This window comes from Antennarius striatus, chromosome 19, assembly GCF_040054535.1.
Source record: "Antennarius striatus isolate MH-2024 chromosome 19, ASM4005453v1, whole genome shotgun sequence".
NCBI lineage: Eukaryota > Metazoa > Chordata > Actinopteri > Lophiiformes > Antennariidae > Antennarius > Antennarius striatus.
The window spans coordinates 8,867,012-8,887,101 of NC_090794.1; the positions used below are offsets into that span (position 1 = coordinate 8,867,012).

Consider the following 20,090-nt stretch of genomic DNA (forward strand, 5'->3'; position numbering starts at 1 on the left):
TCGCCCCCTCCCCTCCATCCCGGTCGCCTGCCACCCCCCCCCCCCCCATCGCTCGTCCTGGCTCCACATTACGTCATTGAGACCGGTGTGTTGGATTTGGAGGACGCACTCTCCACGACGGGAAGCGTGCGCCTGCGGAACGCGCTGGAGGATCTCTTGCGCGCGGATCGTCCTGTTTGATCCAGCATCCATATTACAGGAGGGGGCAGCGGTGTGAAAACCGTCAGAGCAGGTTGAAAGGCGGGACTTCTAGGGGCATCCGAGCTGTTTTTATCTCTGTGTGCAGCTGAGGGGGGAGTCGGTTGCAGGATCAGATAAGGTGAGGTTCCTGACTGCAAATGTATTTGAATATCGTGCATGTTTTCTTTCATTGCATTGCATCAGATACCCCACTCGTGAAATGAACCTGCTGCTGCTGTGTATGGTATTGTAGTCTGTAGCTGTGCATCACTCACACTGAGCCTGTTTACTCAGACTGTCATCAGGAAGGCTGTCATTAACTACTTTGTGCAGGAGTATTTTACAGATGTGTGCCAGACATCTATAAGAGAATCTTCTTATAATGTCTCTCTTATGTCTGTGTGAATATCTGCAGCATTTACACAGACATACAGTATTCGTTCTCCTGATGCTTGCCCTTATGTCGACGCAGCTCCTGTCAAGTCCATGTTATGTAGAGCCTGATATAAAATTAATATCTATGCACTGCACGACTTTGAATTTGAGCCTTAATCGATTTAACTTCCTCTGCCAGTGCTGCAACTGATTAATTTCGTTGGTTGTTTTTTTTTTGTTTTTGTTTTTTACAATCTATTGTTGATGAATCAGTTAGACATGAATAAGCCTCTCAGATGGGATTTGAAATGTTCACCTGACTCTTTCCAAATTCGTTGCAAATTTGTGTAGGCAATAATATTTCATAGTACAATACAAATAATTACCAGAGTTGACAGCAAATGAAGACACAATTAATTTTTTGTTGTTGGAATATACAGCAGGATCACTGAAGACAAGGTCACTACAGTAACATACTTTTGACAGCTACTTTAAAAATGTCTAGGACTTCAAATTCATCTTTGATTTTCTTGGTGCTGTCTCCTGGCAGGAAAGCTGTCAGTGCAGCCCCGCTTCACTCGTGTCTTTGAGCACAGTGAGTTGTGGTCCTGATACAGATCACTTTCAAAATGTAATGGATCGTTCATTTGGTCATATCCTACCGCGCCAACAAAATTGCATAATAATTATTTGTCATGCATGAAAATAAATATTTTTAAATTCTGGAGCAATTGGTCATGTTAAAGAAAACATATGTACCCAATATATAATGTTTAACATTGCCCAATCATGTGTGTGTTTGCAGGTGGTCTCGTCACACTCCACACAATGTCGGGCTGCTCACTGCGAGGAGGCTGCCGTCCTCTGTTCTGCCTGTACGCCCTCCTGCTGCCTCTGGTCTCCCTCCACAGCTTGAACAAACATGGGGTGAGTGTGGCGGCTCGGCCCAAGCTGCTGCTCTTGTCTTTCGATGGATTCCGCTGGGATTACATTCTCCGAGTCCCAACCCCTAACTTCAACAGCATCATGAATCAGGGGGTGATGGTGGAGCAAGTGGAGTGCACCTATATTACCAAAGCCTTTCCCAACCACTACACCCTGGTGACGGGGCTGTATCCCGAGACGCACGGCATTGTGGCCAATGAGATGTATGATCCTGGACTGAACCAGTCATTCTCCATGAAAACGGGGAATGTTTATGAGTCACGATGGTGGGAGGAGGCGGTGCCACTGTGGGTTACTATCCAAAAAGCTGGACGGCGTAGTGGGGCCGCAATGTGGCCAGGGACTGATGTGAAGATCCATGGCATGTTCCCCAATCGATACCTTCCATACAATGCCTCAGTCTCCTTTGAAACAAGAGTTGAGAGGATTATTGAGTGGTTCTCAGCACCTGACGGAGAAGCAGTAGATTTTGGACTTCTGTACTGGGAAGAGCCGGATAGGAGCGGCCACGACCTGGGTCCTCAGAGTTCCTCCATGGATGATGTCATTGCTGGGATTGATGAGAAGCTCGGCTTCCTCATGAATGAGCTGAAGAAGGCTGGGCTTTATGAGAAAGTGAACCTGATAGTAACCAGCGACCACGGGATGGCACAGCTTTCAAGCGATAAAATCATAGAACTGGATGAGTATGTGAGCAGAGACCTGTACACCCTGGTGGATAAGAGTCCAGTGGTGGCAATCCTGCCAAAACAAGGTATATCTTAAAACATCTGCTGTGCTGGGATGTCAATTAACAGGAGTAGTGCGTGGCATTTTTGGAAATATGCTAATTTGCTATCTTACTGAGAGTTAGGAGAGGACATCAATGCCGCTGTCATGTCTGTACATTAAATATGAAGCTGCAGCTGGGAGACGGTGAAGCATTGCATATAGAGTGCATCTGCCAAAAGGGAATAAATATTCTGCATCTCACTAATTAGTTCAACGAGAATAAACAAAGTTTAATCCAGAGTTTACAGATTGGATAAGTTTCTTATTTGTTTCTTGGCATGACAGCGAATAAGTAAAAGCATTTTGACACCAAATGTCAATTACTTCCTTATCTGCGTTTTAAATTCTGATTTTATGCTGTTTATTGTTCTTTAACAAACCTGCTAAAATGTAATTTTCAGGGAAGCTGGATGAAGTGTATAGCAAGCTAATGGATGCAAACCCCAACATGCTGGTGTATAAGAAGGACGACATTCCTGCTCACTTCCATTATCAGCACAACAGTAGAATCATGCCCATCATTATCGAGGCTAAGGAGGGTTGGACTATCAAGCAGAACAGGACTGGCCGCTTCATGTGTAAGTACCCGAGCCTCAGTGTAATGCTTCATAACAGCATAAAAGAGTTTGTTCTCTCTATTAATAGCTTCACAAGAGATTGTTTTCAGTCAGTGAACAAAGCCAGACTATTTTACTTCAGCTTTAATTAACAAAGAAAAGCAGATTTGTATAACCATAGAAACAGCAAGGGTGTGTGAGTGTGTTTGTGTATGTGTGTGTGTTTTAGTGTGTGTGTGCGTGTGTGTGTGTGTGTGTGTGTGTGTGCATGTAACAAATTGCTAGAGAGACACTACTGACAGTTATTTATCAGGTAAAATACCTGCTCTGATGAATGTACATGTTACTACTAATAATTATATAAATACAAGTAGTACACGGGATGGAGAAATGACCAATGACATCACCTTCTCCACACATTTCATGATCAGCAGAGGACATTATGGGTAGTTTGGCTTTAGACGTCACTCTTTAATCCAATATTTGCCATCGTAAAGACCTGTGTGGTTTGTTTTCTCTCACTAACAAACCAGTCTTTCTAGACAGAGGTGATCTCGTGCTGCTTGTTTTGTCCAAATGTGATTTTCGTGTTCACATGTACCCAAACAAGACAACCTTCGATGAAGAAACACTCCTGGTTTTGACAGCTGTCTGTAGATTTTGAAGTTTGAAGTAGAACAGAAGAATGGCTTTCATAATACTGTTATCAAAATATGGAACGATTGAAATCTTTTTGTTCCATTTTTCCATTTCCATTTCTTTTCTTTTCCATTTACAGTGCTGGGTAGAAAGGACCCCCTCTCCCCAGTTAATATTCATCATCATTGCCTAACCCCCAATAATCCCTCTTGTTGATCAATGAAATGACTGAGCCTACACTTAACTGTCAGATGTGTGAAGCTGCTCAGATGGATGATGCTGTCTTGAATATTTAGTATTTTATTGTGTTACAATGAAGACACTGGTGAACTTGCAACATGATGTCTGAAGAAGTCATGATAACACTTATTTTAATAAAAAAGAAAATACAATGGTTTTCCAAACAAAGAAATTATATTTAATCTTCAAATTGATGTATTCTTTATTCTTCTTTCTTCTTCACCTTTCGGCTTTTCCCTTCAGGGGTCGCCACAGCGAATCAGTTGTCTCCATCTAACCCTGTCTTCTGCATCCTCTTCTCTCACACCAGCTACCTTCATGTCCTGTTTCTATTCTTTATTCTTCTTTAATCTTTATTTATTAATGTACATTCTACACTTTAGTGTTATCACTCATCCTCATTCATTTAATGTAAGATTAAAAAAAAAAACGTAAGCTGCAGAGTGAACCTGATTGGATGGTAATTAAACACACTGACGCTGTCTCCACTTGTAGTTCTGGTAAACTGTAACCAGATGACTCAACAGCAGGATAAATGCATCGGGTTTCAGGTGTGGAACTGCATTGAGCTAATTAGCCAGTTGGAGTCAAAGGTCTCTTGCTTGTGTGTGATAAATTCGGGTTTCCTTTTGTGCTTCAGTGATTGATTTAGTAGTATAGTCTCCAGGGGAGGGGGGTGGGGGCAGTGACAGTAGTAAATAATGTGAGAGAACAGCAGTGCAGCTTTCTATAAATCTCTAAACAAGATGTGTTTTGTCGGGATGTGAGAACTGTAGACTGCAAAAATAATTACAAAGCTTGTTCCTTTTCAAAATACATTTGTTGTCTTTTCTCTCCAGTGGGAAATCATGGTTATAACAACACCTTACATAGCATGCAGCCTGTGTTCATGGCCCGTGGGCCAAATTTTCGCCCAGGCTACGTCAAGACCTCCATGCGGTCCGTCGACATTTATCCCCTCATGTGCTACATCCTGCGCATCCGACCTTTACCCAACAATGGCTCCCTCCTTAATGTCAGAGACCTGCTGTCCCAGGAGCCAACTCCGCTCGTGCCCAGCACCCCTCCCAGAGTGAATCAGGATTCTTACGCCCCAATTATAGGCTCTATCCTTGGTGCAGTGATGGTTATCGGGTTCCTGGTCATCTACATTAAAGAAGTGACGCTCAAACAGTTGCCTTTGCTGAAACACAGAAGAAGGGAAATGTCGCAGCCATTGTTGCAAGAGGACCTGCACCTGTAGCTGAAGAAACAGAAATGAAGACAGGCATAAAAGAAGAGGAGGTATTCTCCCCAAGGTAGTCCGCTCTGTCCAGAAGCATTGCCTAAACGCCTCCCTTTTATGACTACCATTGTGCAGATCGTTTTATTAGCTGGAGATCAAGGGAATCTAATCTCCTAATCACTTGCAGAGGTACAGCCTGTGAGGGAAATGTCTAGGATGTGCTTCTGGTTCAGGCTGAATAAACGTAGTAAACCTTTTCTTGGACTTAATATTGACTTTGCTTTGATTGTGAATTTTACTGAATACCAGTATTTTGTTTTCATTGTCACTTAACCACTGAAAGAAATCTGAGAGAGGAATTTTAACCTGTGGTTCTGGTGTGCATTAACCTTCGCTGACCAAAGCCTTGAACCAGATCACATTAATTTATTAGCACAGTCAAAAAAATATTTTTATCCTGAAGGTTTTGTACCTGAAAAATACGAAGGTGTTTGAAAAGCAGAGCAGTAATGCTGGGAATGGGTGCAAGTGTGCACCCTTTCAGACAATCTTTGGTTTGATGGCATTCATTGTGTTGCACTAATTTACGCACAGCAAAAAAGAGGAAATTCAATTTAAATTTGAAGAATAACTCTTTATAGTTGGGTGGGGAGTGGAGGGAAGAGAACTTACTGATCTGACACAGGCTGCCCTCTCAATTCCAACATAAGGGGACCGTTTATACGACACTCAAAAAAAGAAAATCTCCAGAAAACCTCTCTAGCTCTGACTGAAAACCACTCAGCACACACTGCAAATGCTTGTTAGAGTTCCTGCCAGCCTTATTCACATCTTACGGCCCACTATGGCCAGCACAACAACTAAAATTTGTTTGCGACTCTACTTAGTTCATATATACTTTTCCCTTGTAGATTTGGTGAATCACTGTGATTTTAAAAGTTACACCATTTTTTGTGGTGTCGGAATCAATACAGCTTCAACACAGAAAACGTTGTCGTTTAAACGGACCCTCAGTCAGTTGTGGAAAGACGCCTTTTCAGGCATCATCCAGTCAGCACTTTATTTGAAACAACCCGACAGTTTTATTTCTTAAAAATAACGTTTTTGGTATGAGTAGATTTCATTCAATATTGGCTCTATATCTGGTCAGCTTTTTACCACCAATTGCTCCACTTGTGGTCAAGCACGGACTTGTGTTTTATTATTTTTTTAGTGAATTTGTAGTCTTTATTTACGTTACAGCCACAGGATACAGGGAAGGGGGGTGTCATATTCCGCCTTGAGGGCAGATTTACATGTTACTTTGAAATCGGATTGCTGTGATCATTCAGAAAACAAGCTCAACTCGTCTCTGTGTGTTGGCTGGGGTCAGTATTATTTATGAATGTTATGTTTCACTCGATGTGCCGCCGCTCATATGGGAGGACGATTCCATGATCTGCTCTTTCAATAGTTTATTATCAACTGACTTCTAACCTAGCATCTCTCATTTATACTTATTGCAGGGGATAATCTGTCAGTACGTTGTTATGTGGTGTTTTCATTTGGAGGACATTCTGTATGAATGTCTGTGCCGCCCTGCTACTCATATATCAATATAAATGTAGCCATTTGTTGGTGAAATGTGAAGTGCAATTGCTATTGGTCAGTATTTAGTTTTGGAGATTCAAAGGTTTTGTTGTTGTTGGTTTGAGAAGACGATATTTTGACATGGTTGCAAGAACTGTCCCCCGATTTGCATTACAGGATAGAAAAGAAACAGGGAAGGAGCTGTTTGGATGCCTTTTTAGGTCCTGTATTATTTGCACTTCTTGCTCAAGTTGGTATTTTAAAAGAAAATGTTGGGTGCCTCTTGCCAAAAAGCATTTTAATTAGCATAATCATAGAAAATCAAGTACAATCCAAATCGTCAAATAGATTAAAAAAATATTTTTTCCAATATCAGTTAACAATTTGTTAAATAATTTTCTCTGTATGCGTTTAAATGCACTGAAAACTATGTGTCCAAAAATGTGACAGACATCACTGTGATATATACTTTTTACAAAATAATACATATAATACTATGATTCATAAATTGAAAGCATTTATATTGAAATTGCTAATTTTCTGATAATTGCCGTGTTTTATGAAAAACGTGCGCCTGATAATTTTCCCCTATTTTGGTGAAAGATACATGAAGTGTAACATAATTTATTGAAATTATTAATTTGGACTTCTTAAAGAGAATTATTTGATGAAGTTTATTATTGGATTTGAACTATGGATATTTACTTTCCACATGAAATCTTTATCATGTTGATGCAAGTCATCTGAGATTAAAGGGACTTCTGTAAAACTAATCAAATGCATTTGTATTTTTTTGTGGGGTTTTTTCTATGTGTGTGTTGTCTGCGTTTTAATGTGGTCTTTGTACGCTCCTGTTGACTATAACCAGTTTGATATGCCGAGAAAACCTCCACATTGATGGTTTTTAAAGGCATCCCTACAAAATACTGTTAAGATAAAGAGTCACTCCTGTTACTTCATGAATCTGTAACTCTAATCTATGTCTAACTTACCCTTCTCCTTCTTCTAATTGTTTCTGTCCCACAGAAATACGATGTACAGTATTTACATTTAAAGATCAAAAAACAAAACAAAACTGGTAACACTTTACAACTCTTATTTTGGAGGGAATTAATGGAAGTGAAAATTTCAAATTCAAAGTTAGTTTTACTCCAAATTGGAGAAAAACACAAGATACATTATTAAAGGTGTCGTAATTACATATGCTTTTTAAAAAAATTAAATACAATGTAATATATTTTTCAGTGTTTGTCACAGCACTCACAAGGTATTCATCAGCTTAAACTAACATTTCCTGACTGCGTCCTTGAAGGTTCGGGCCGTGCTTTGGCGTAAATCACTTGTTAACTTGCAGGCTCAAAGGTCTTTCATGAGTTATCACTGGAATTTGTCCAGGTGCTCAGTTAGTCTCGGGCAGGCGGGTCGTGTGCTACCAGTCAGTCCGCTTTAGCACTCCTCCTCTACATCCAACCTCAGATAACCCCAGAAAGCATGGACAACATTAGTGACACGGTGGAAGAGAAAAGTGTAAATGAAGAGCGCAGTGATGGGGCTAACAGTCCTGATCGAGAGCACCAACCTGAAAAGCCAGGTGAGGTGAAGGTGGAGCCGTGCAGCGAGGCGCAGGTCCACGCGGCTGCGGAGGGAGAGCGCAACTCCCCGGACTACATAGACACCAGAGACGAAGACAAACAGACCTGCGCGTCCTCTTCATCCGGCGATGGCGAAGCTGTCGAAGAGGTTAAAGGTGAAGAGAAGGCAGAGATGGAGCTGGAGCCAAACGTTGAAGAGGTGAAGATTGAGGAGGTGAATGTGGAGGAGGTGAAGGTTGAGAATGAGACGGTGGAGGAGGTGAAGGTGGAGAAAGAAAAGGTTGAAGAGGTGAAGGTGGAGGAGGTGAAGGTGGAGGAGGTGAAGGTAGAGGAGGTGAAGGTGGAGGAGGTGAAGGTGGAGGAGGTGAAGGTAGAGGAGGTGAAGTTGGAGGAGGTGAAGGTGGAGGAGGTGAAGGTTGAAGAGGAGATGGTGGAGGAGGTGAAGGTTGAGAATGAGACGGTGGAGGAGGTGAAGGTGGAGAAGGAAAAGGTCGAAGAGGTGAAGGTGGAGGAGGTGAAGGTGGAGGAGGTGAAGGTGGAGGAGGTGAAGGTAGAGGTGAACGGCGAGGCGCACGATGGATCCAGGCGCACATCGGCCTCATCGGCGTCTTCTGCTTCTCCCTGCGAACGGAGCGACGAACCTCCGATCCAGCCGAGGGATCACGAAGAAGATCACGCAGAGGATGGAATGCTGATGACCCACAGCGACCCCGACCCCGTCACCAAACCACAAGAGTCTGTTGAGTACAGCCTGAAACCTCTCGAGAATGTCACTTTGGATGAAAGCAGTACGGCGCCAGTTGACCCCAGCCATCCTGACATATCTCTGTTTGTAAAGGTAAGAAACACCCTAAGTTCCGTCCCAATGGTAATAAAATGTCTGCAATGCTTTTTTACACATAATGAAGATTTTAATCGCATGGACCCATGTTGACAATCCCGACACGTGTCATTATCATCACATTCTCATGGATGTTGATATGAAAGTGCCAAAAACAAGACTTAAGAATAGAATTTCTCTTTGTCATGTTGACCTTGAAATAAAAAACAAACAAAAATTCAAGTTCAAATTGTTTAAGATAAATAATGCATAAAGGAAAAATAAAAGAGAATGAAAATGGGTTAAATATGTGAGAAGCTCAGTCCAGTGTACACTTTATACTGTGTATTGCTGAAGCCTACAGGTTATTCACTTGTACTTTCTTTGTGGCAGTGACTGGAAGTGAGTGCACTTTGATGATAATTCTAATGTTGAACTGTGATTTATTTATTGTATTTACTAATATCAGTGCCCTGTATTGTCTTCATCTGTCTCTCAGATCTGGAGGCAGCCTGATATAATAATTAACCTGTTTGCTTTACGGCCATAGAAACCAGTGAACTCCACGCATGAACAAATCTAATTGTGTGTTTTGCGTGTCTGTGATAGAGCTGCTCTGTGAGGTGTACACTATCAGCACACTCAGGGGTCACTTTGCTGATTGGGCAACAAAGGACAGAATTAATCAGCTCTGGTTTCAGCTCACAGAAGGTGTTGTTTGTGGGCCATGACAGTTGTAGCTTAAGCTTACATGTGTTTTTTTATGAGTCAGCAGAGGTGATGTTTGGATGAAAATGGGTTGAATCGACATAGATGGGTTTAAGATCCAACCTTCCACAAGTAGGTGAAGTTACCATGGGGCATCTCCATGGAGAGACTTATCACTTGCAAACTTATGAATATGTAATAACCATCTGAACAACATATGTACCTGAAGGTACAAGTTTAATCTATTCCATGACTGAGCTTATGTCAAACAATATTTCCCCATTTAAGATTACTACAATTATTTTAATCCTTTCCAGCCTTATAAAACAGCTCCATACCCCTGAATCCACTACTGGTACCACTGGAATCTTCTAAAATTTATGTTCTTACTCACAAAGTGATCTTTTTATCAAGTCATTACTTGAGTATGATTTGGCTTTGCAGCTCGTTCTAACCTCCTAATCCTCTGCTGTTGCTATTATTTCACAATTATGATAAACATGGACCATAGTTCACCATGGATGTGACAACATACTTCCCTTTTTCGTGAATGGATTTCCCAAGAGTTTAATCTTAAACCATTGTCATAAACCCAACTGAGTTGTGCTATAAAAGCAGGGAGGAGGACACTCGTCCTTGACGAAGACTTACGTTACTCCTCATCCTCGGCTATCTGAAACAAGGCAGCCGACTTTATAACACATTAATACTATACTCTCTATCAATCAGTTTTACAGGGGATAATCTGTTTTTAATGGTAGACTCTAGCAGTCGCTGTTGGTGGCTTGATGCCTTATGTTTATAATCACCTGGATTGTAGTCATGGATATTTTGTATCAAAATCCAGACAATGCTTAAATTGAAAAGATGTCACCTTTAGGTGTGTTTTGACAGAAGGTGACCATTGAAACACTCCACCTTATAAAGATAGAACATGTTACTGTTTGATGCTTGGGTAAATGATTAGCCTAACAGATCACTGATTGAGCTTCCTTTACTCCCAAGAGGACTGGGGGCCATTTCTTCTAAAATATCTTCTTTATATATGGTTCCTAATCCCTCATTGAAGGTAATACACCTCTTGCATTTAATGCAAAGTAGTTATTAATATCTTTTGAGACCCACTTACAAATAAAATGTGCAAAAAGCTCCAAGCTAATATTGACACAGACTCCTGGCTGCTAAATTTTAAAGCGGTGTTTATGTCTCATCAATTTGTCAGGAAGCAACAATTTATTAATTGTACAAAATACAATATAATTCATATTTTTCTATTGTAACACGCAGGCACATGCTGAGACAAATTTAGCAGAAAGTTGTAACTAGAGCTTATGTGCTGGACTCATTCTCTTTATTTGGACAAGCCAGGCTGCTTCATCAACTTAGTCATACCCGGATCCTCTTCAAAATTGATCTCCCATTCCCTTTATTTAACATCAACTCCTGGCTGCTTCATTAAGTTAACAATCTGCTGACTGGGGCTGGATATTTATTGGACTTATTCGTAATGATTTTCACTTTTTTTTCTCTCAAAATTTGGAGCTTTTACTTTAAGTAGACAGCTTTCAGGGTGCAATGTCATTATCTCTACAAAAATATGAGTTTTGCACTCATAATAGGACTCGCTCCTCCACCATGAAAACCTACACTTAAAGTTGGAATAAATCTTCTTTATTTGTCAGTCTCATAGAAAACAGAGAGAAATAAGTAGTAGTTTTCAGAGGATTATCATGATTACTGGGATCTTTTTAGTTTACTACAAGCATCTAAAATTAGACGAAATGTTGTGTAAATAACACGTCACACCAGAATTCTAGGTTCTTTCATTTCAATGAATCCAAAAAAGCAACTAAGAATTCACAGTCATGCCAAGATCTTCTTCAAAATGTATCTCCCATTCCCTTCATTTAACATCAACTCATGGAGAAAATTTGATCATACTGTTGTTAGTTCTTTATATTTTGAGTAATCCAGCTCAAGTCCAACAGTAAAATTCACCAAAAAATATCCTGCTAGATGGAGGTGTCTTGTCATATATTTACTTTTATGAGCAGGAATATAATATCAAGAGAGATTCCTTCAAATTAACTTTGATGGAGTTGTACCCCTATTGCATGAGATATTCTATGGAGCCAAATTTGATCAATGAGACACAAATTGTGAGCAGATTTTGGCACATAATCTCATATTTCGTTCATTACGCAAGTTCTTTGAAGCTGAGTCTGATTGTATATTTTAATTAAGGCTTATACAAAAATGAAATGATACAGGAAGTGTGAACTGTTCCCACATTGACTCAGTACTATACAATTGGTTTTTGCTGCATGTTGGTATGTCAGCCAGGAGAGGGGGCTGCTCTATAAATAGAAACTATATAAAAAAGGAGGCCTAACAACCACCTCTTTCCTTTTTTTATGCTTTCATGACATTTAAATGCACTAATGATGAAAGGTTCTTTCTTTTGTGCACATCTCTCAGAACTGCACTCCTTGCAATAAATCAAACAGTGAGTGTACATTAACTCTCCAATGAGTTCTGATAAAGAATTTTGTGGGCAGACCTGCTTTTATTTTTGGTGACCTATTTAGGCCATTTTTCCATAAATGAATGCCAGTTTCTGCCTTAAAACCAAAGCCAAGAATGAATAATTCAAACGGGGTTCTTCTCCACTGGTGATTGAGTATAACTTTGTGAGTCAAAACATGCATGAAATAGAAATTTTGCAGGGCATGCTTTCAAAACCCAGACATAAATATCATCCCAGTGAGACATGAGAGAGATGGGCGAGAAGTTGATGATGCTGATGTGTGTGAGACGGGGGGGGGGGGGTAGATGGCAGGATGGGGCTCCACCCCCTGCTGCACTAGACTGACACCTGTTTTCCTTTTTGTGTCAGTGAGAGGTAGCTCAGCTCTCCATCTGTGTCCAAATCAGAGTGAGGGCTCTACCTACCACCTGGAGTGACTCTAGATATTTAATGAGGGACTAGGAAGCATCCTCTTCAGCTGTGAGGGATTGCTGTCTTCAAAAAGGACAATCTCAGAGAATTTTTTTTTTTTTCCCCGGAAGATGTAGACCTCCGAGGATAACCAAAGGATAGTTTCACACAGTGACTAAAGAAGCAAGGTAACAGCCAGTTGCAGACATCATGTCCACAAATGGTCAAGACAGAGACCCTGATATTGAGCTTTTCGTCAAGGTAAGACACAGACAGATCTGTGGTTGCAGAATTTTTTATTGACGCAACACTGCGTCCAGTGGAAAGTTCATGTAACTCAATAGTAGAGGTAGGGTTACAGCAGCACTGGCACACTGCTCTCTATGCTGACCTGGGGTTGTTGTGACACAGATACTGAAGCTGCTTGTCGACAGTGGGAAACTCATGTAGTACCAAAATTATGCTGTTGTTATTCATCAGTAGACGCTCCACATTATTGCCGAAAATGGAGCAAAAATGATAAAAAGAGAAGGTGATGGATGCAACCTTCAATAGATGCAGTATCGGTGCTTTGTTATCCCATGCTTGGATGCGCTTCACGCCCTGTGGGAAATATTGGAGGCAGTCTACCTGAGGCAGGTGGAAAAGCTCATCGCTGCCTGGATGTGTTGACCCAATTATCTGGTGAAGGCTGCTCCAGCAAAATCAGCCTCCTAGGCAACCAGTCAGCTGGGTAACAGAAAGTTCCCCGACTCTTAGTTCATCTGGCCTTCAAGCCTGGGCCGTCACAACCTCACTCTGTTGTGTTAGCACATACATCCATCTAGAAAGCAAAAGCAATGACCAGGATCTATTTTCTTTGCATTGAAGCTGTCATGGCAGCACAGTGGTTTGTATTTTCTTTCTGTGTCTGTGTGAGTTCTCTCCAGGTTTTCCAGCTTCCTCCCACCTCCAAAAACATGCGCTTCAGGTTCATTGGCTGGTCCCAAATTCACCGAATAGGTGTGAGTGCATGCGTGCATGTTTGTCTGTCTCTGTGTGGCTCTGCGGTGCATTGGTGTCGCACCCGGAGTTTCCCCCGCCTCACGTCCTAAGGCAGCTGGGGTAGGCTCCAGCTCCCTGCGACCGATGCGAGCGGATGAAGCGGTTGGGAAAATGAATGAATGACAATATAATTAGATCAGAGGTGTAGCAGTTTCGCGAGTGCAGTTTGTCTGATAAAACACTCATGTGAAATTGAGATAAAACATTTAACATTCTAATTCTATATGATAAAGCGCATATATGGTAAGTCTTTAAATGGACAAATTCAATGACAATGTTCTGTTTAATAAAAAATATTTAAAATATTAATTACAATCAAACTTGGTCTTTTCCTCTTGATAATGGAATGCCCATTGGGTCAGAAACACAACATTTGTATGTTGATGGGTCACACGAAGCACAGTTGCCTCCAGATCACTCAGCTTCTCCATACACTCACATTTCTCGTGCCTACTGGCCCACAGTTGTGTGTAACAGCTTTAGTTCCCTGAGTTCTAGAAGCTGATTGGCTATAATCAGCAGCTGTGTATTGTGTTACGACTGTGCTGCTGAGCGTTCTCAGAACAATACACTGAGAGAAGTGTCACATGAGCTCATGAAGTGTGACAACACTGAACATCAATGGATGGTGTACATACAGTTGGCTCAGCTACTTTCATACTGGTCTCAGTGTTCTGGTCTTTACTGGGAGTGAACTGATGGGCACACACACTGGAAGGTAAAATGTTTTCTACCTGGTAGTAATAATAGAAATAATAAGTAGAAAAATAAAACAATCATTCAATCATTCCAGTTTTCAGAAAGGTTTAAAATAATCATGAAAATAAAATTTACAAATTTAAAGTTTAAAGGATGACAAGAGTTCAGGTGAAGTCAAGAAAGGATCACTGATAAAAGCTTTAAAAAAGGCTTTTTAAAGAGGTCGCCGAATCAGCTGATGTAACCTCTGGCAGATCGGTCCAGTAACTCTGGACCCTGAATGCAGAAGACTCGGGTGTATCTGGTGTTGCATTCAGGGGAATCCTGGAATGATATCTGTGATTGTCGGAGATGAAGATAGTGACAGCAGTATTACATATAATTCTACTCGTGCTTCAAATGTTCAGAGTATTCATTTACAAATCCTAGTGTCATCAGTGAAATCCCTATTCACCCCTTTGACCTTAAAGTCATTGCACTCATTGTGTTGTGTGTTGTGTGTCTGTCTACAACTGCAATGCTGCTCTCTGTGCCCCGTTGGCCATTGACCCAGGTGGGTATGTTTAATTCAGCTGGGTCAGTGACTCAGGTGTCAACGCCATTTCATATCCATGCATGAGACTGAGGGATGACAACATGCAGACCACATATGATGTGGTTCTCTGTAGAATGTCAGATTTTAGAGCTGTTCATAAATTAGTGGTGTTGAATGTTTAAAAAAGTCAAATTGAGTTAATCAAAATAACAGATTGCAACTTCTATATAAGTGGATAAAATGTCATTTTGGTGTCATTTGAAACCCTTTAAAATGCAAACAAGACGCAACAAAATCACCCTACTTTATCATAACTTTCTCAGAGGTTTCACGTGTTTATGTGAGTTTGCATTGTGTTTACATTTGTACAACCCAAAGTCAAAGGTAGCAGTTGTTAAATACAGTATTTATTTACTTTTCACTTCAAGGTGTCCAGGTTCGCCAATAGACAGCTTTGTAAAAAGTAGAGGGAATGTCCATCTTTATGCATCATTTAAAAACTTCTCCAACCTCTCTGTTAATCATCTCGGATTAATCAGTGCCTGCAGCAATACGCCTGTGCAGGTTTATGAAGCTTCTTAATTCGCAGTTTTTACTCAGTGCTATAGATTATGGTGTTTTTCATTTTGAATTAATTTAATGATTATATCCTCCATTAAAGGGCGGCACGGTGGCGCAGTGGTTAGCGCTGCTGCCTCACATCACGGCGGACCCGGGTTCGAGTCCCGCTCTGTGCGGAGTTCGCATGCTCTCCCCGTGTCTGCGTGGGCTCTCTCCGGGTTCTCCGGCTTCCTCCCACCTCCAAAAGCATGCGCTTCAGGTTGATTGGCCGGTCCCAAATTGACCATAGGAGTGAGTGAGTGAGTGTGTGTGTGAATGCTTGTTTGTTTCTGTGTGGCTCCACGGTACACTGGCGTCGTGCCTGGAGTGTCCCCCGCCTCACGCCCTGAGACTGCCAGGATAGGCACTGGCTACCCCGCGACCTGCGTTAGCGGATTAAGCGGGTTAGAAAATGAATGAATGAATCCTCCATTAATTCTTTCCTTGAAAATCCATTGGAAAATGTTTAAAATGTCTTCAAGTTATCACCCAACGGCTCTAATGATATCAAATTTTTTGGCAATATTCCACTTGTGTGTGCTGTGCTTCCATCATGTGTCACATGTTACTGACTTGTTTTGAATCGCCTTGCTTTGCATGCAGGCAGGCAACGATGGAGAAAGCATCGGCAACTGTCCCTTCTCCCAGCGTCTCTTCATGATCCTCTGGCTCAAAGGGGTCGTGTTCAACGTCACCACCGTCGACCTTAAGAGGTTAGAAAATGGGAAGCCGTCGGAATAAAAACACGCTGATGTGCTCAACGGTTTCCTTATTGATTTCTTTCTTTTTCGCGTCCTCTGCAGGAAGCCAGCAGATCTGCACAACCTCGCTCCTGGCACGCACCCTCCTTTCCTGACCTTCAACGGAGAGGTCAAGACCGATATCAACAAGATTGAGGAGTTTCTGGAGGAAACGCTCTGTCCTCCAAAGTAATTCAACTGGAAGGTTTTACAGCACGTAGTTTACAGTATGAGATTATATTACCGACTGCACACACACACGCTGTTTCAACTGGATTTATTTCACTTTACTGTTGAAAGGCCAGGAAACACTGCAGTCCAATAAAAGTGAATATATGCTATTTGAATAGTGATGCAAACTCATATATGCCTTGCTGCTTATTGTTTGTAGAAGCCGTAAATCGTTTATGAATGGCTATAAGTGTCTAAGGCACTTTTGCATGTGAAAACAAAAAGCTTAACTATATGAACTTCACTGACTGCAGCCCCAGCGTGACAAAAAAAAAAAAAAAGACAAGCCAGGTTTATTCATTTATGTTTGTTATCTCTCCCCCCTTAAAAATCAGAACCAGTGAGTGAGTAGCTGCAGAGAAAAATGTCAGATTAACTCAAAATTGCATTTATTGCCTGCAAAGTTGGGGTTTTTCTTTACATTACAAACAGACCTTAACATGAGAGAGCTTATGGTGTAGTCGGCCAACCCAGTGTGAGTGTGTAACATGTTTTCAGTCTGAGTGGAGCACTAGCCCAGGTGTTAATGCTATCCAGATGGTTTAGTCTGCTCTTACTACATCTCCTGCCTCCCTCCAGAACCCTCTCAACCACTCTCCCCCACCCCCTGTCTGCTCAGGTATCCCAAACTGGCTGCCAAGCAGCGAGAGTCCAACACAGCTGGAAATGACATATTCGCCAAGTTCTCGGCCTACATCAAAAACACCAAGCAAGAGGCCAACCCTGGTGGGCTGCTCATTCATGCCGTTTACACTGAGCAACATGAAATAATTTTATGGCAGCCATTAATACGTTCCTCCACCAGGTCGTAGCAAAGGCTCGTATGTGGATATACCTCTGTCTCATGTCTTTAGTTTTACTGCCACCTAGTGAGGTTATCGACACAAAGGCTTTGTCACTTTTAACTTGTCTTGTTTACGTCCTTGTGTTTGTGGTCTGTGTTAAGTCCTGGAGAAAGGTTTAACCAGAGCTCTGAGGAAGCTGGACACCTACCTGAACAGTGTCTTGCCGGACGAGATCGACGCAGACAGCATGGAAGAGGAGAAGTTCTCGAACCGGTGCTTCCTTGATGGAAACGAGTTCACTCTGGCAGACTGCAACTTACTGCCCAAACTGCACATAGTCAAGGTAAAAGAGGACAAATATCTGACAAAGAGTTTATAAATGTGGATGATTCCGATTTAGAAACCCTGCAAAAAAGAGGAATATGTGGTTTCTATAGTCTTGGACATCAAGTACTCATTTTCAAATAAAAAAATATTGTTTTGAAATTCATAACACTCCTACAACTGCTTGTTATACAGCAATAAAAAGGTTAAATAGTTCCAGTGTGAAACAGTTTTAGACCTGCCACTCTGGGAAAAAGGTAATAATAGAATGTAGAATACACAACAGTTCAAATGACAAGTTAGTAGTACTACCTAGAGCAGTTGAACACTTTAGCAGATGTTGGGCAGTTCTTTGCCAAACTATTTTTAGATCCAGTCACAAGATTTCCTGAAGGTGGGTTTTAAATGTCTAACCTAAACCAAGTTGGTCTTCAGTTCATGTCAAAGTCTCAACTTTGTCACCTCTCCTAGGTCGTTGCTAAGAAGTACCGCAACTACGACATCCCCTCAGACATGACAGGTGTGTGGCGGTACCTGAAGAACGCCTACACACGTGACGAATTCACCAACACCTGTGCCGCCGACTCTGAGATCGAGAACGCCTACAAAGACGTGGCGAGGAGGCTGGCCAAGTAACCTAGCGACTGATCGTAGCTCAGACAAAACCAGTACAACACAAAAATATCTCTATCAAAGTACACATTACTCTTCTTGAGTCTTCATCAGTGACATTTTTACAAAGAAAAAATGTTTTTCTGTTTCAATAAAGTCATGTTACAGATGTCAGTGCATTAGGGTGGCTTGTACTCCTCAACAGGATTGAGGAGTTTCAGTATATCGAGTAAACGGTGCAGAGATTACAGAAGCAGACAAGGCATAAATGAAGTGGAGCAGCAAGTAAATCAAGTTTAATTTAATCCACAGGTTTAGAACCAGATTAAAATTTTGCTGCTGTGAAACTTCTGAACTAACAATTTCACTGCAACATGTCTGTGTCTGCATTTATGTCTCATCACACACACATCTCTTTCATGCATACAACCAAACACTTCACTAGCTGCTTATGTCAGGTCATTCATTTTATTTATTCCTCAACCCACAGAAGTCTGGTCTGACTTCAGTGTTTATTATCAATCTTTGGCACCACGTCGATTCGTCCATGATTGACGACTGATGCTAATTGATGAATCCAACCTTTGCAAGCCGCAGATTCATCATCAGTTGACTTATGTGTTGTTGTTTTGTTTCATTGAGCTCACGTGTAACTTAAAATTCACTCCTGCTTCTAAAAGTCTGATTTTTAAGATTTTACATTTCTGTGATAGATGACATTAGTTTGAAAGAAGTTTAGCTGGAAGGGGCATTGATATCTCATAACAAACCTTGTTCTTGAATTGTTATCATGCATGAATCCCTTTTCAAACCTGATGTAAAGATTTAAAATGTGAAAAATCCTCATGTGCCTTTATTTGGAAGTATCAAAAATCCATGTCAATGTCATCCAGTAACTCACTCTGAAAAGTGTAGAGCAGCCAGAGCTGAGACATTTGTTCTGCCTCTAGCTATTAGTGTTCAGTCTACGTATTGATTTTGTCTTGAGTTACACATGATATTATGAATGGAGAGAGTATTTATTTAGCAGCCCCAATCAGGCCTGATTATGTAGAGCCATTAGGGCTGTGATGAAAAGCATCTTCCAGGCCAGGGCCGCAATGGTCAGGAGCCCTGCCCTCCAGCCCTTCATCAAAGAGACATTTCCTCCTCTATGAAGAGTCTGTCGACATTCACAGCCTAAAGTTCAAGTTCAAAAGTTTCATTGTCCACGCAGACAAGGATGGAAATTTGTTTTGGGGCATGTCGTCTTTGGCTTGGTGTCAGACTGCAACTTTAGCGAGACTTTCTTGAAGAACCATAAGACTCTTGTGTGGTTTGGACAAACATATGATATGAAATTGGAGCATGATGACTGAAAGCCATGTTCATTGCAAAGCTCTGCAAATAAAATAATATTTTCACAGATCTGCTTCTGCCATTTCTTTTCTTTTCCATCTAGGTGATCAATCAACAACAATATGCTCGGGGTTGTCATGAGGGGAAGGGGTGAGCGCTGTGTCTTGTTGATAGTGAAAGGCGCTGGTGGATCCTGGATCAGACTCTCCTGAAAAGGGTTAAGAGCGCCTGGCTGAGCTGATCAAATCCAGTGGTGAAGGTCGGTCTCTCCATTGGTAGGAGAAAGAGAGAGAGAGTGATGACCGTTGACAAGCTTAAATAGAGGCTTCCATGCCAGGGATCAAATGCCATCCCTCTTCTCCACTCTCTCATTAAGACGGAAAACCCGAGCGCCGCCATCCGATCTGTCTCCATTTTTCCTCAAAGGAGTCTAACTTGAAAGATCTGCGCCTGTCGGATTTACAATGGTGGGTGAGTGGTGTTTACTGAGACACGGCCTTGCCAGAAACAACAGTCAAAGAAAATAAATGGAGACGGCCTAGTGTTTCCACAGGAGTAAGGAAATATGGAACGAGACTTGTGCCTTACTGTTTGGTAATTAGTACCTAAACATCCCTGTCCTT

General features: G+C 41.5%; 1 protein-coding gene across 6 annotated transcripts; it reads left to right on the forward strand.

The window, feature by feature from the left end:
- The first annotated feature begins 80 nt into the window (after window positions 1–80).
- On the forward strand, window positions 81–19,534 carry clic5b (chloride intracellular channel 5b). 6 transcript variants are annotated; one of them, XM_068342215.1, is made up of 7 exons: window positions 2,116–2,254; window positions 2,673–2,849; window positions 16,041–16,150; window positions 16,241–16,366; window positions 17,028–17,134; window positions 17,355–17,536; window positions 17,989–19,534. In XM_068342215.1, the coding sequence occupies exons 2-7, from the start codon at window positions 2,706–2,708 to the stop codon at window positions 18,151–18,153; spliced, it is 834 nt and encodes a 277-aa protein (XP_068198316.1). In that variant the 5' UTR covers window positions 2,116–2,254; window positions 2,673–2,705; the 3' UTR covers window positions 18,154–19,534. The 6 variants fall into 6 exon arrangements, with proteins under 6 accessions (XP_068198314.1, XP_068198313.1, XP_068198312.1 ...); XM_068342210.1 differs by lacking the exons at window positions 2,116–2,254; window positions 2,673–2,849 and adding an exon at window positions 7,736–8,931; XM_068342213.1 differs by lacking the exons at window positions 16,041–16,150; window positions 16,241–16,366; window positions 17,028–17,134; window positions 17,355–17,536; window positions 17,989–19,534 and adding exons at window positions 81–319; window positions 4,547–5,274 and having other exon boundaries at window positions 1,361–2,254.
- Window positions 19,535–20,090: the final 556 nt, after the last annotated feature.

Coding starts and splice junctions, on each gene's coding strand:
- clic5b (XM_068342210.1), top strand. CDS start 7,993: ATGGACAACATTAGTGACACGGTGGAAGAGAAAAGTGTAAATGAAGAG. Junction 17,135..17,354: donor CAAGCAAGAGGCCAACCCTG/GTGGGCTGCTCA, acceptor GTCTGTGTTAAG/TCCTGGAGAAAGGTTTAACC. Junction 17,537..17,988: donor CCAAACTGCACATAGTCAAG/GTAAAAGAGGAC, acceptor CACCTCTCCTAG/GTCGTTGCTAAGAAGTACCG.